Source organism: Maniola jurtina, chromosome 14 (genome assembly GCF_905333055.1).
Source record: "Maniola jurtina chromosome 14, ilManJurt1.1, whole genome shotgun sequence".
Taxonomy (NCBI): domain Eukaryota; kingdom Metazoa; phylum Arthropoda; class Insecta; order Lepidoptera; family Nymphalidae; genus Maniola; species Maniola jurtina.
In genome coordinates, this window is record NC_060042.1 from 11425914 (window position 1) to 11441217 (window position 15304).

The 15304-nt window shown below is 37.8% G+C and overlaps 1 protein-coding gene across 2 annotated transcripts in view; it reads left to right on the forward strand.

Moving 5' to 3' along the window:
* Nucleotides 1-15304, forward strand: part of LOC123872037 (ankyrin repeat and fibronectin type-III domain-containing protein 1) — a 217487-nt gene that overhangs the window by 97716 nt on the left and 104467 nt on the right. For both annotated transcript variants that reach the window (XM_045916157.1, XM_045916160.1), the window contains exon 4: nucleotides 14920-15124. In XM_045916157.1, coding sequence (XP_045772113.1) covers nucleotides 14920-15124 — 205 coding nt within the window. The remainder of the gene's footprint in view (nucleotides 1-14919; nucleotides 15125-15304) is intronic.

The window sequence follows — 15304 nt, forward strand, 5'->3', positions numbered from 1 at the left end:
CGTCCTCCGATGCGACGCCTCAATATTTTTTTAGAGGTATTTTTATGGGAAAGCGAGCATGGAAACTTTATTTTGTTTTTGTTTTTCTCTATATTATATCACACTAATATTATAAAGGAGAAAGTTTGTATGTGTGTGTGTGTGTGTGTATGTTTGTTACTCCTTCACGCAAAAACTACTGGACGGATTGGGCTGAAATTTAGAATGGAGATAGATTATAGCCTGGATTAGCACATAGGCTACTTTTTATCCCGGAAAATCAAAGAATTCCCACGGGAATTTTAAAAAACCTACATCCACGCGAACAAAGTCGCGGGTGTCAGCTAGTACGTAATATCATGATGACGGCTCGTAGAACATGTACAGGTACATGCTTGACGATCATTATCATATGATACATTGATTTTTAAAGAGCCATCCCTAAGGATATGATAGGTATGTCTCACTTCCTAGGAATCCAATATACCTACTCACATACGTTTTTAAGATCATTCAAACTGCAAACAAATTCGAATGTCGTAAAATTCGAATTCGACTTGAAAAGTACGTAAATTGGAAGAGCTTCGGATAACCTTGGAATATCTATTTAGGCGGGTCTAACATATTCTGCCTATAAGGAGTCGAATTACACGAAAGTTTTAGGGTTTATTGCGAATTCTGCCAGTTTTATTACCCTGTGGTATGATACCCTCTTGATATTGAGTTGACGCCCCGGGCGGGGCCCTGGAGAGCTTCCAAGCTTGATGCAGGTAAATGGCATTTTTCCACCCAAATAAAAATAACAACGTGGACGTGGTATCATAGATATCGCTGATAAATAATGCAATAGGTATTATCTAAGTGTATCACACTAATATTATAAAGGAGAAAGTTTGTGTGTGTGTGTGTGTATGTTTGTTACTCCTTCACGCAAAAACTACTGGACGGATTTGGCTGAAATTTGGAATGGAGGTAGATAATATCCTGGATTAGCACATATTCTACTTTTTATCCCGGAAAATCAAAGAGTTCCCACGGGATTTCGAAAAACCCAAATCCACGCGGGCGAAGTCGCGGGCATCGGCTAGTAATCCATATCAGTAGATCAACGTAATCGTTCTTCCCATTGGTTACTTAAAAAGTATGATCGTTCAAACAAAACGAAAAATATATGAGAAAAATAAGAGTGGAATAGAATAGATTTTTATTCAAATTAACTTTTACAAGTGCTTTTGAAGGCACAGGAATTCTATAAATGAATCCATAGATAATGCAAATCATCCCTCTCTGTGTGCCTTATACTTGCCAAGTGGTAACGGATTTCTATATATAACTGTCCAAAACAATTTATTAGTTTATTTTTAAATATTATGTGTGACACACATACAAATGGGCTGAACAAAACTATACCTAAGTACTTGTAACTATACCTAAGAACCATACCTAAGAAACCCTAAAAAAATGTAGAGACCAAACTGCAGATCGCTACGCCGATCTTTGGCATAATCGGATGTTCGGGCTCTTATGTTATAGCTGAAATATCCATTCATACTAAGTTTGATACGAGAAAAGACCACTATTGGTGAACAGGTAGGTGTGGGCACACCTTAGTGTTTTATATCGAAACTAGAGGATGCCCGCGACTTCGTCCGCGTGAATTTTGTTTTTAAAGATCCCGTGGGAACTGTTTGATTTTCCGGGATAAAATGCCTATGCCAATTACAGGGGCGCAAGCTACCTCGGTACCTTTCATACAAACCGGTTAAGCGAATGGGTATTTGGGAATCCCGTGGGAACTCTTTGATTTTCCAGGATAAAAAGTCTATGTCCGTCCCCGGGATATAAGCTAACCCTGTACCAAATTTCGTCAAAATCGGTTAAACTGTTGAGACGTGAAAAGGTAGCAGACAGACAGACAGACAGACACACTTTCGCATTTATAATATTAGTTTGGATTAAGAAGTAAAATAATAAAACGTTGTCATTTAAAGGTGACCCTCGGTCAAGGGTGAAATTAACCCTGTTCCGCGGGATGGAATTAAATGTTTTGCACTGGACACTGGACGTTTGACAACGTCGGGGTAATAAAAGGAGCTCTATGTTTTACAGGACGTCCGGTACGTGGGTGAAGCGATAAGATCCGATGGGAAATTACTTGTATAACTTTTTTTTTTAAGTACAGGACTTGCTTGACGATAATCATGCACCTCAAAACCCATGTATATCAAAAAATATTATTCTTTTAATGAATTATCCTATTTCGCCATTAGGGCAAAATAAGACAAAGCAAATGCTAGAGTAAATAAATTAATAATATAGTCACGCATTTATTTTGTATTTGAATGTATTATAATTATTGAAGTTTAGTCCTAAGATAAATCCACTGGTCTCTCCAGTCCTGGCGTCCCAATGCAAATACATAATATAAAGAGCCTCGATAGCTCAACGGTTGAGGAGCGGACTGAATTCCGAAAGGTTCGCGGTTCAAACCCCACCCGTTGCACTATTGTCGTACCCACTCCTGGCACAAGCTTTACGCTTAATTAGAGGGGTAAGGGGAGTATTAGTCATGATAAGTGTAAGGTTATTTATAAAAAGTTGATTTGAGTTGTCAAAAATAATATAAAATTATTAATTTAGCTGATGAAGGTAGTTTGGTAAAATCGATATTTGGCTCATTCGATGTCATACAATCTGTTACTAGGAGGCCGACAAGATTGAACTTGCATAAATACGGGTGTTTTGAAGGTTTTAGTTCAGTCTCCTTCCGAGATTCGGAGCGATATCGCATATTTTCGGTATTTGGATTGTGAACTGAATAATTAGATGTTGTGATAGCAATCACGCTCTAATTAAATTATTTATTTTGGCATTAGTTTGTTCAGATTATAACTCTCGGATAACCTTACACATTGAACTAGTGTTTTTTTGTGTTGGTTTTGGAGAGGACATTCCAATAATTCGATAAAAATATTTAAATAATACCTGCTTTTCTGAGTGACGCCAATAATTCAGAAGCGGGACGTGTCTCACGTTGTCTTAATTTCGCTTTGGTATCTTTTTGTAAACAACCCACATTTGATTAAAATTTTTACTGAGTTTGATTTGGTGATTAAAATTTTTAGTTTTTTTTTAATAATTTTGTCTTTTGTGAATTGGAAAGTAATTTGCAATGAGTGGTTCAGATTTTGTATACATCGAATGAGAAGTTAGTCGTTTGGATTTATTGTTGACTTGATATTAAAACTGAGAGTTCGGCAGTTCAAGGGTAGGTTTTAATGATTTGACGGAGGGCAGGATAGCCCATGATTTGGATTTGACTTAGGGCAAGGAAGCCCGCGACTGACATGACAAGATTATTTAGAAACACGAGGGCGTGTTAAATTCAGGACGGCCGAACTGTAAGGTTATTTATAAAAAGTTGATTTGAGTTGTCAAAAATAATATAAAATTATTAATTTAGCTGATGAAGGTAGTTTGGTAAAATCGATATTTGGCTCATTCGATGTCATACAATCTGTTACTAGGAGGCCGACAAGATTGAACTTGCATAAATACGGGTGTTTTGAAGGTTTTAGTTCAGTCTCCTTCCGAGATTCGGAGCGATATCGCATATTTTCGGTATTTGGATTGTGAACTGAATAATTAGATGTTGTGATAGCAATCACGCTCTAATTAAATTATTTATTTTGGCATTAGTTTGTTCAGATTATAACTCTCGGATAACCTTACACATTGAACTAGTGTTTTTTTGTGTTGGTTTTGGAGAGGACATTCCAATAATTCGATAAAAATATTTAAATAATACCTGCTTTTCTGAGTGACGCCAATATAAGCATGACTAATATTCTTTCTTAATAAAAAAGGTCTTAAGGAGTAGAACCTACCTATTGGTTTTTTTCGCCTGTGTTAGGGACGATACGCAGAGAAATTTTCAGCTTTTATAAAATGACGACTGTCTGGTCCTCGCTGGCTCTTAGTCCATACAACCAAAATTTGTTGCTATTAAAGGTAAAGGCTAGTAATATAATAAAACACCTATTTAATATGAATCCGGTCTACATCATAGGTATCCGTACAAATCCTTTTATGGGGGTCGCATCAGCAGTATAAGGATAAACGAACCGTCCTTATTTACGACAAGGACTAGCGTGTTTTATTACCCTGTATAAGGAAATAATAATAAAACGTTAAAAGGATACGTGTATTTTTAAACTTTTTAAATCGATTGCGCGTATATACCACAACATAATATTGTCTGTTTTGAAGAATCATACTGAAGCCGACATCAGCGATGACGCATGAGCTACTGGGCATATTTTAAAAAGCAGCTTTTGTAAATTTTGAAAAAACTACCCAAAAATATAAAGTTTTACAATAAATGGATTCTGTAAGTTTAATATAAGTTAAAAACTAAGGCTAAGGCGTAGAAATCATGACCACAGTACAAAAAAGAACCTGTTTCATGACCATCTGAAAAGAATAAGGTTAAAAAATGCCGTATAAGCTATTCAAAGTCTTCGATAACAATGTCGGAGGGTTGCCAGCGAAACATACATTAAAAAAAGTAGATTTTTCCAAAAAGTTACTATGCAAAATCTGATAACTTCTTTACTTTGTCGTAGAATAGAAAGTCATTCATCAAATATACCTAAGTAGGAAAACTTAATTCAGACTTTATAATGAATGAAAGTATTACACTTCAGCAAAATTTCACATGTTATTTGTAGACGATATATTATTTCACTGTCTCTGTACAGTCCCTTGAGAGTAAGTATAATATAAATTGAAATGTGTGCAAATAACTTCTAACTCCTAATATGAAACATTGCTGAAGGCAATATTTTATTTGGCAGCTAGAAATTAGGTTTACACGTACACGTATATTCTACAAAACATCTACGAAATTTTAGTACCGAATGTAAATAAAGTGAGTTGAATTACTTTCCTAGGTACAAAATTTCAGCACCTCACAAGTGGAAGAGATGTCAGAATACCTACACTCTAACTTTTTGAGTTATATTGTGTGTTTTAAGCAATTAAAATACTTATACTACGATATACTACGATACCTCGTGTGGAAATTTACACCAGAGAATTATCTATAATGTTCTCAAAGGCCTTTACTTTTTCGGATGTAACATTCGCCATATTGGTTTTGTTCATATAAAATGTAGCATAAACTTGTCACTTCACTTGGACCCTAAAAATGAATACCGATTAACACCTCATTCATCAATATCGGTTCAGTATTTGGCTTGTACAGTGGAACATACATTAATACTTACATACATTCATAGACTGCTAAAATCACAACCCTTCCTTTTGGCTTTGACGCATTCAAGTAAAACTCACCGCCCTAAGTTGAAAGAGGATGCAATAGGTATTGAGTTTACAATTCTAATACTTTACCACTATTTGAAAATCCAGATTCTACTGAAAGGAAGCCAAATAACAGCTTTATTTGTTTCTCAATACCAAATAGGTATATCCATCTCCTCCATCCATCGCGTTGCATCTTACCTTAGCTTGTAGGTATCTCATTCATGATGCATGAGATAGAAGTCGAAGGAAAAGTAAAAGTACACAAACTTGCAGGTAAAGTTAGAAATAAAATTTCCCTCTGGCCTCTGGTAGAATATTACAAATTTTAGCCTATCCAAAATCAACATGGATCCTTTTCAAACAACGCGTGGGCGTTTGTAAAAAAATATGTCATCGTAGACTAACAGTATTCCATCTTACGGGCAAAGTGGATGATGAATTATTGTGACGCTATACGATATTAAAATATTTTTATTGTGTAATATTTCATGGGCAATATTCAGTTTGGTACTTTTTCTTTTTTGAGTAATGGTCCTAGCTCACTTAGGACTAACCTACATTAGCTTATTGACTCAAATAATATGACCTTATTCACTTAACCACCTCTCTGGTGCAGCGATGTACCCTTAAAAAGAATACCCTGGATTCAACTCCCGGCTGTGTCAATTTAGGCATATAATTATTTCAAAACTGGTCTACCTGAAGCGTTTCTGACCAGAGAGTCTAATTTAAAATAGGCTTCAGCTGTGGATACCGGAACCCACCATCAACACCAACACCATACCACCAAGCGATTTAGCTTATCAGTACGATACCGTAACCTATCCTTTAAACCCATTAGAGGTATGGGCTCAATAAACTGCCATATTTTTATTTTACTCGACTGCGGCGAATCCCAAAGGAGGGTTATGTAGGGAGGGATCTGTATTTATCTTTGTTCTTACAGGCAGTTATATGCCTATTCGTTCAACCGCGCGAATACAATTACTTTTATTTATAGTCGGGTGTGAGATGTTCATCTATCTTCCAGCTGAAGCCAATGTACCGGGCAATGTCAGTCCTGATATGGAGCGTGTTTCCAATGTTTTAGCTTTCAACGTCACGGCAACCACTTTCCATTTTACGTCTTACAACTGTAAATACTGAGCTAAAACTAACCGTTAACCAGGCTAAGCTCAATGTAGTCCAATATTTGAAAGCCTGAAGATAACGCTAATACTTGCATTTTGTTGGATTGGTTGATTTAAAATCTGGATGAAACGCAACTGTAGGAATCACAACTTTTATGTATTTATACGTAGCTGTAGGCGGTATTCAAGATAATCAGCGCATGATCATGGCTCAGTGATAACGTATGATCCCCCTAAGTTTAATCACACTAATATTATACAGGCGAAAGTTTTTGTGTGTGTGTGTGTGTGTGTGTATGTTTGTTACTCCTTCACGCAAAAACTACAGGACGGATTTGGCTGAAATTTGGAATGGAAATAGATAATATCCTGGATTAGCACATAGGCTACTTTTTATCCCGGAAAATCAAAGAGTTCCCACGGGATTTCAAAACCTAAATCCACGCGGGTGAAGTCGCGGGCATCGGCTAGTATTTAATAAATGACTTTCGTTGCTATTATTATTATTCTTTGTAAGAAGACGAAATTTTCTAAATATTGATATAAAATCGAAAATAAACAAAATGTATTAATTACATTTTTGCCATTTAATGTACCTACAAACGCAACCCCTACAAACCCCTACAAACCCTAGTTGACACTATGGGTGATAAAACACAAAATAAAACACAAAACACACGTGGAGGAGGTCTAAGCATCAGAAGATACGCTAATCGCAACATATATATAATATACTAGAGGATGCCCGCGACTTCGTCCGCGTGGATTTAGTTTTTTAAAGATCCCGTGGGAACTGTTTGATTTTCCGGGATAAATAGTTGCCTATGTCAATTGCAGGGACGCAAGCTATCTCGGCACCTATAAATCGATCAAGCGGACGAGTATTTAGGAATCCCGCGGGAACTGATTGTTTTTCCGGGATAAAAAGTAGCCTATGTCCTTCCCCGGAATGTATCCTAAGTCTGTACAAAATTTCATTAAAATCGGTTCAGTGGTTGAGCTGTGAAAGCGTAGCAGACAGACAGACAGACGCACTTTCGCATTTATAATATTATAGTATGGATAATAAAGTGCAAGATTTGAATTATCATTAATTTTATTTATTATTATTGCGCCATTATTTCAATTCAGAACGTTATAATCTATCGCGTCGGTCTAGTACAATGGAAAGCAACCTTTTCGCCAAGTTCTTTATAAAATGAAAAAGTGTGGACTGTAGATTCCTCGGTGCGGTTGATTGGAATTTTCTTTAGAAGAGAATTCATTAAATTGTGCCGCTCTGTCGAAACGGCTTGGATGGCGCGGATGCCTTGCTCAAAATAGAATTTTGGCAAAATGATTTATTCCTTTACTAGATAATTCGTCCTGGCTTCGTACGAGAAGCTTATCTTCTATTATTGTGGGTGTTATGCAAAGCTTCATCGTGAAATTATCTAAATTAAATTTATTTTAACATCTCCCTATTACACCCATCGATGTCATACACCATATTTTTATCTTCTAGATGATCCCCGTGTGGTTTGCGTGGATTTAGGTACCTTTTTAAAAATCCCATGGGAACTCTTTGATTTTATCTTTGTAATAAAGGATATTATGTCCTTCTCCGGTTTGCAAGCCATCTCTGTACCAAACGTTAAAATCGGTTATATTACGGCTGGGCCGTGAAAAGAGCAACCGCCGAGTTTCTTACTGGTTCTTCTCGGTAGGAACGGCATTCCGAACCAGTGGTAGATTATTTTGACAACTTTTTCAAAAGCACTCGTAAAAGTTTATTTGAATAAAATCTATCCAATTCTACTATTAAAGCTAGCGAACAGAAAGAAACAACATTATTAGTATGGATTATGATACTTATGCAAAGACTGTTCGGAAACAAGTGTAAATTAAAAATTTATAACACCCACGACAAGTGAAGGTTTCAGTAACTAGAAAAGACCTGATAACTTTCAAACGGCTGAACCGATTTTCTTGGATTATAGCTAAGATCACTCTCCATCAAGCCACCTTTCAAACAAAAAAAAAAAAACTAAATTAAAATCGGTTTATTAGTTTAGGAGCTACGATGCCACAGACAGATACAAAGATACATCAAACTTATAACACCCCTCTTTTTGGGTCGGGGGTTAAAAAGATTTATTGAAGCCGGCGAGACACTGAAGAGCTCTCAAACTGATGGTGAAATCCATCAAGGAGTTCAAAAAAGTTTAAATAAAGACGTGTTAATTGCGACTTTGTTTTTCATTCCAATCCTAAATCTATTAATTTTCCATAAAATATTATATTTACACAAATAGAATAGAATCTATCTCTTCTCTTTAATAAAATCTGTTGCTGCCACAAACCTGATACCCTGACAGTCTAATTTATTACATCGTAAAATTTAGAAACTGTGGCATTAATAACAAGACGTGGATGAAGATTCATCATTTTATTATTTGATAAAAGATTTGTGAGGACGATATTATATTTAAAACACTCATTATTTATAATTTATCCTGGATAAAAAAGAAAAAGTAACAGACAGCACAAATTAAAACTGATGAATGTATTATATTATTATATAAGTGGGAGTGACTAGTTAGGCTAATACAGATAAAAAAGCTGAATAAGGCATCATTATAAAAAATCTTGTAAAATTTTGGTCTGTGACAAAACTTACATTGGTCTTATCAGCAGTTTAAGGGTGCGTTTTCACTGAAGTGGAGATGAACGGAGTGTAAATTGCTGAAATGTGAAAAGAGGTGGGTATTTCCACCGAACTGAAGCAGAGCTGAACAGACAAATAAAAAGATTCCGACGAATTGAGAACCTTCTGCTTTTTTTGAAGTCGGTTAAAAACAGAGCAGCGACGAGCGGGTAGGTATATTATAATTATTATCGCGACTGCATTTGTCAGGTCATATATAAAACTCAGAGTCACTCAGCGAGCTATGGAGAGAGATAGCTTGGAGTTTCTCTACGTGATCAAATTAGAAATGAGGAGATCCGTAGGAGAACCAGATTAACCAACATAGCTCAACGGGTTGTGAACCTAAAATGGCAATGGACAGGGCACATACTTAGTTTGAAAAAACCGATAGATGTTGGGGTCCCAAGGTGCTAGAATAGCACCCTCACACCGAAAAGCACAGTGTTACAAGACCCCCACTAGGTGGACAGACGATATAATATCAAACTAGTGCAGGGAGCCGCTAGATTTAGGCGGCGCAAGACCGTGGTTTGTGGAAATCCGTCCCTGAAAGAGACTTATATCCAGCCCTGGACGTCTATCAGTTGATAATGATTTGATAATGATAATGATGATAATGATTGAGGCTCTTTTTTAAAGATTAGGCGAAGGCGAACAGGCGAAGTAAGTTAAAACATTTAAAAAATTTGGCTTTGGAATAGTATAAAATCGTTTGTGACACTTGCGCGGCCAATAAAACAATTTCACGACTTGACGAAAAGGTTTTATCAAGTAGTTTATGAGAGGGTCTCTCTCAATATCTCGATAACTATCTTTGGATCAAGTTACGAGTATATTTGAATTGGAAACTTTGATCTGATTCGACAGAATTACGCAATCTCAAGTACGGAACCTTGTTAGTCCTGTTTTAGTTGTGTAAGAGATGCATTTTGCAAGTTTATATAGAACTTCCGTGTTTTGCATTTAAAGGAGATCGTACTTAGCTGCCAATAGGAAAATGTCCTGTTGGACGCACGTGTTGTTGGTTAGATCGTAAGTAGGTAGTCAGGTGATATAGGCAGACACCTTTTTCATCGGCCACGGGAAAGAACAATGGTTGTGTTGGACTCCTACCGGCTAAAAATCTCACGAAGTTCCATACCACTGGTGGTGACGGAGCACGAGGGACTGAGAACGCCTCGTTACTCCACCAGCGGATGTCCGCCGCAGTAGACCCAGCCACACAACTTACACATACACCTACGGCAACGCAACCGTTCAACAGTTCTTCTTCAAGACGAAAAGCTACAGCTACAAGTGTAAATTAAAAATTTAAAACACCCCCGACAAGTGAAGATTACAGTAACTAGAAAAGAACTGATTGATAACTTTTAAACGGCTGAACCGATTTTCTTGGATTATAACTAAGAACACTCTCGATCAAGCCACCTTTCAAACAAAAAAAACTAAATTAAAATCGGTTCAATAGTCTAGGAGCTACGATGCCACAGACAGATACACAGATACACACGTCAAACTTATAACACCCCTCTTTTTGGGTCGGGGGTTAAAAATGGCTAAATCCGTTAAGGGACCCAAATAGATTGCCTCTCAATGACTATTGACAAGAGACATACTTAGTTCTTCAGTTTGTCTTAGATACCTACTCTGCGGCCATGGAGTTAGTTATTAGAGGAGTAGATTATTGCTACAAAATATTTACGAGAAACACCACCATTTATTCCACATTCTCCATTGTCAGAAGAGCTAAAGTTTCGTGCAAAGAATCAGCTAGGCTGTTCAGCGCGGTCATGCAGCTAATATTTTTGGTATCATTCGACGCGGGTCTTGTTTAGTAATCAGATTATGGGAGCTACAAGTTTAAAAAATAATAATTTGAATTTTTGACTAACTCAAACGATTTTTCTAACGTTTCGGACTATAGCGAGGCGCGTCCTTCTCATGTCTGTTTGAGGCGCACTGCTCATTACCCGAATTATTAACAGAAGAGTACCCACAGCTATGCCTCGAGCCTCTCCCATTCAAGTTCAAGATCCTTTATTCTTTTTCACAATAAAGACATTGCACAGACACAAAGTCCAAAGGGGGTGGGAAGTACGATAGGACGTCACACTAAACGCCTGTTATACCAGCGAACGATAAAATATAGAAATCCTCCGTATGCTCTATTACAGATTAGAAATCTCTACCGAACGGTAAATATAGGTATACCTACTCTACTCAAAGGTATTCTTTTAGAAAACGTTGCCATGCCGTTGCCCTTAGCGTCTGTCCAGACCTTAAGCAATTTCTCAGAATAAAATAAGCATCATTCTCATAACTCAATTACTGTAAATTACCCAGTATCACCGCAAACTCCACCAAATAAAATAAATCTCAAAAATATTATATTACAGGGTCTTCAAGATAATGTTTAGTCTCCCCTTCAATCAAAGAATCATCCCTTCAAAGATAAAGCGGGGGCTGAACTTTATTATCTTCAGACTGTGGCATAAGGTATAACCGCTTAGCGTACCTATCAATCATCATGATCAACCCATCACCGGCCCACTACTAAGTACAGGTCTCTTCTCAGAATGAGAACGGCTTAGGTCATAGCCCGCCACGCTGGCCCAGTATGGATTGGCAGTGTTTACACTTTTGAGAACATTATGAGAACTCTCAGGCATGCAAGTTTCCTTACGATGTTTTCCTTCACCGTTAAAGCAAGTGATAATATGTAGCTCCAAAGAGGGCACGTGCCCAGGATCGAACCCACGACCTCCCGAATTAGTCTATAGTCTGGATGGGTCTCTAAAGTCCAGACCCATCCAGATACCAACTTGGGTCAAAGTTGCTTAACAATCGCAATCGATTAATATCCGCTGTCACAACCAAGCCACACGTCTCACGGCTAGATAGTAGTAGCAATAAAGCTGCCATAATTTAATGGAGCTTTATGGTAAGAAAAAAAAACACGTCACAGAAAAAATTCTAGTAAGTAAATACGAAAATAAATCAATGTAATGAAAGTAATGAAACACCACTCTAGTAATTTCCGCAAAGGTTGCCCCGCAAATATCAGGGCTTTTTCTGTAATTTCTCATCCTTTCGCACGTAAAATGTGTGATTTTCTTCCAACTTAATCACTGTGTTATTTGACGTGGAACACGGTAGACTGATCGCAGTCAGCAATTTAAGGACCTTACGGGTTTTTCCCGAGAAGCCTTTAATCATTTATCACGTGTCGGGTAATAGAAAATGTCGAGAAAATGTGGGGAAAAAGCTAAAATGGGGAAATAGCTATAAGATAGTTTTGTATTGCATTTAGATAAACTGACTGACTCGCCTCAACTTCGTAGGAACATTTACAGAGAAATAATTTTATCTACTAGATAATGTTCGCGACTTCGTCTACCTGGGTCTTAAAAATCCCGTGGAAACTTTTTGACTGCCGGGATAAATCATAAAACGTATCGTATAGGTATTATATCAGTCCCTTTTATCTATACAATCTATATCTATACTAATAAATAAAATTGGAGTGTCTGTCTGTAATTTCGAAATAACTACCGCATATTAAGGTCATATGGTTATTTGAACGATACTATAACTGAATCACACGTTTTTAAAATTTTTGTCTGTCTGTCTGTCTGTTTGAAAAGGCTAATCTTGGGAACGGCTCAACCGATTTTGACGGGATTTTCACAGACAAGTAGAGAATTGACCAGGGAGTAACATAGGCTACTTTTTTAACCGACTTTCAAAAAGGGAGTTGTGTTTTTCTACCTATGTACACCGAAATCTCCGAGATTTCTGAACTGATTTGCGTCATTACTTTTTTAATCGATAGAGGAACTTTGCGACATTGTTTCATAAAAAAATCCAACTCCTCAATCCTGATGCTGCAGGGGATCTGACCAATCCACGCGGGCGAAGCTGCGGGCATCAGCTAGTAATAAGTATTTATATGGATAGATCTCACCACTGCGCTAGGAATCTCATCCAAACTAACCACTTATAAAATTAACCCTCAATCTTCTTATAAGCCCAAAATTCCCTACTGGAACGTTAAGTAAGTAGGCACATTGTTTTAAATATTTAATCGCCCGCTAAGAGCTTTCTTGCTATCATCTGCGTATGACACCCGTTACTTGAGGCGTAACTCAAGACAAGCACTTGATAACTCGACAACGTGTAAAATTATAGCCGTTGTTTTACCTACAGTTTTCGTCAATTTATTTGTCTTTTTTTCCGTATATCATGTGTAATGCTCATGTCCCGTCCCATCCAGTACCTAATTGTGAAGAGCTCTGCACTCAAAATTGTAGACGAGTATTTTTTTTTTATCTCTCGTCTGGCTTTACAAAGATTAGCCAATGTCACGTTTGTAGTTATTTGTAACAAGTTAGTTAAACTATTCAAGTATGGACCCCGTCTGTGCTGGCACTCGCCGACATACGCACGGTACCCCTTTAGAGCGCTTTTCAGTCAGTTTTAACAAAAAAAAAACACTCCAAAAAGGCAGAGCACGCCCGCCAGCTAACACCAACACAGAGAAAGTCCGACGAGTATTTATATCTGGGGCACTACAATTCAGCTAGATAGGTCCATTGTCGAGGAAGACGGAGAACCTCTTCTCAAAGACAGTTGGATGCCACAGATGCTGAACAGCGAAGAGGGGTGGAATAAGGGTTCAAAAGTGCTTCAATAATGAGACAACATGTGAGAGACGAACGGCCTAGGCAAAAGAAGCCTGGCTGGATAGCTCCTTTCAGAGAGATTTGTGCATTGCAGTACTGGGAAGGACGGTCAGAGAAGGCAGGAGGTTTTAATCGGTATAGGTTACCGAGAGCTTCAGTGAAGTCGATTATGCTAATTGACATCTACGAGGATTGGCGCCTGCCCAAGAAAATGAGAAAGGCTTAGGTCTAGTCCACCATACGAAGTGCGAATTGGCAGACTTCATACACCATTGAGAATATTATAGAGAACTCTCAGGCATGCAGGTCTCCTTACGATAAAGCAACTGACATTTAATTCCTAAGACACATAGCCCCGAAAGTTAAATGTACCTGGAATGGAACCCCGGACAAAACTCCGGGCCCTCCGAAAAACAGGCCGAACGCTTAACCACAAGGTTATCGTCAGCTAATGTCAGGAAGTTATCAAAACTAAGGAGTAGCTTTGTTTCACCAATTTCCCTGAGTAAGCAAATAATAAAAGAGGTGCGGTCAAACAATACCAATAAGTGGAAGCGCTATACGGGAATTCCTCGTAAACCCGCTTTCCAATTCCCGTCTTCCTCCGTATTGGCATTCGGTAAATATTTGTTTAGTTTAGAACAATACTTCGTTTATTGATTACCGAAATGGCCTGATTGACGTTTAGCAAGTAAACACTTCAAAGTTGTTTACACTTTCTTGAGGGTTTTGTTTATTTTTGCGACTTAAATTGCGTACCATTCTGTAGGGACGTTGTGATTTGAAAATGTTAACGTCAGCGATAAATATTTGTATGACAAATTGGATAGCCTTCCTCGAGGCTATCGCTATCCATATTATATTAAATGCGAGAGTGTGCCTGGGTTTGTTCTTTAATCACGTCACAACGGAGCAACGGATCAACGAGTGACATAAGCTATTTGAGACTCTCTCTTTCCCTCTAACTCCATAATAAAGATTGATTTCTTTTATTTTTCAAAGAACATCGAGCTGGGACAGTAATTTTCCTAAAATACCAACTGACTTGACATAGACTCCACCCACTCTTTTCAGTTCAATAGCTATCCCTAACGAGTATTATTCCTTGTTCCAGATTTAAGCCAGAGCCAGTTGTTATGTCGTGGGGTATCAACGCATAAGGTCTGCGGCCTCCGTGCGCATGCTCCTCGGATATCCTTCATCAACAAAGACGAGCCTGATCCTCATGAGCTGAGACGCAAATCAGCCAGCAGTCGACTTGGAAGCTCACCTCGCTCGAGCATTGCCAGTGAAGATAGGACCGATTCACTGGTACTCAGGTATGATTCCTAAGTATATATTTGCAGGTCTTGGGTCTCCGTGAGTATGTACGAGTACCCGAATATCCTTCATCAACCGAGAAATCAGCTAGCAGTTGAATATGAAACTCGCTACGATCCAGTATTACTTTGAAGATAGGACTGATTCACTGGTACTCAGGTATGATTCCTAAGTATATA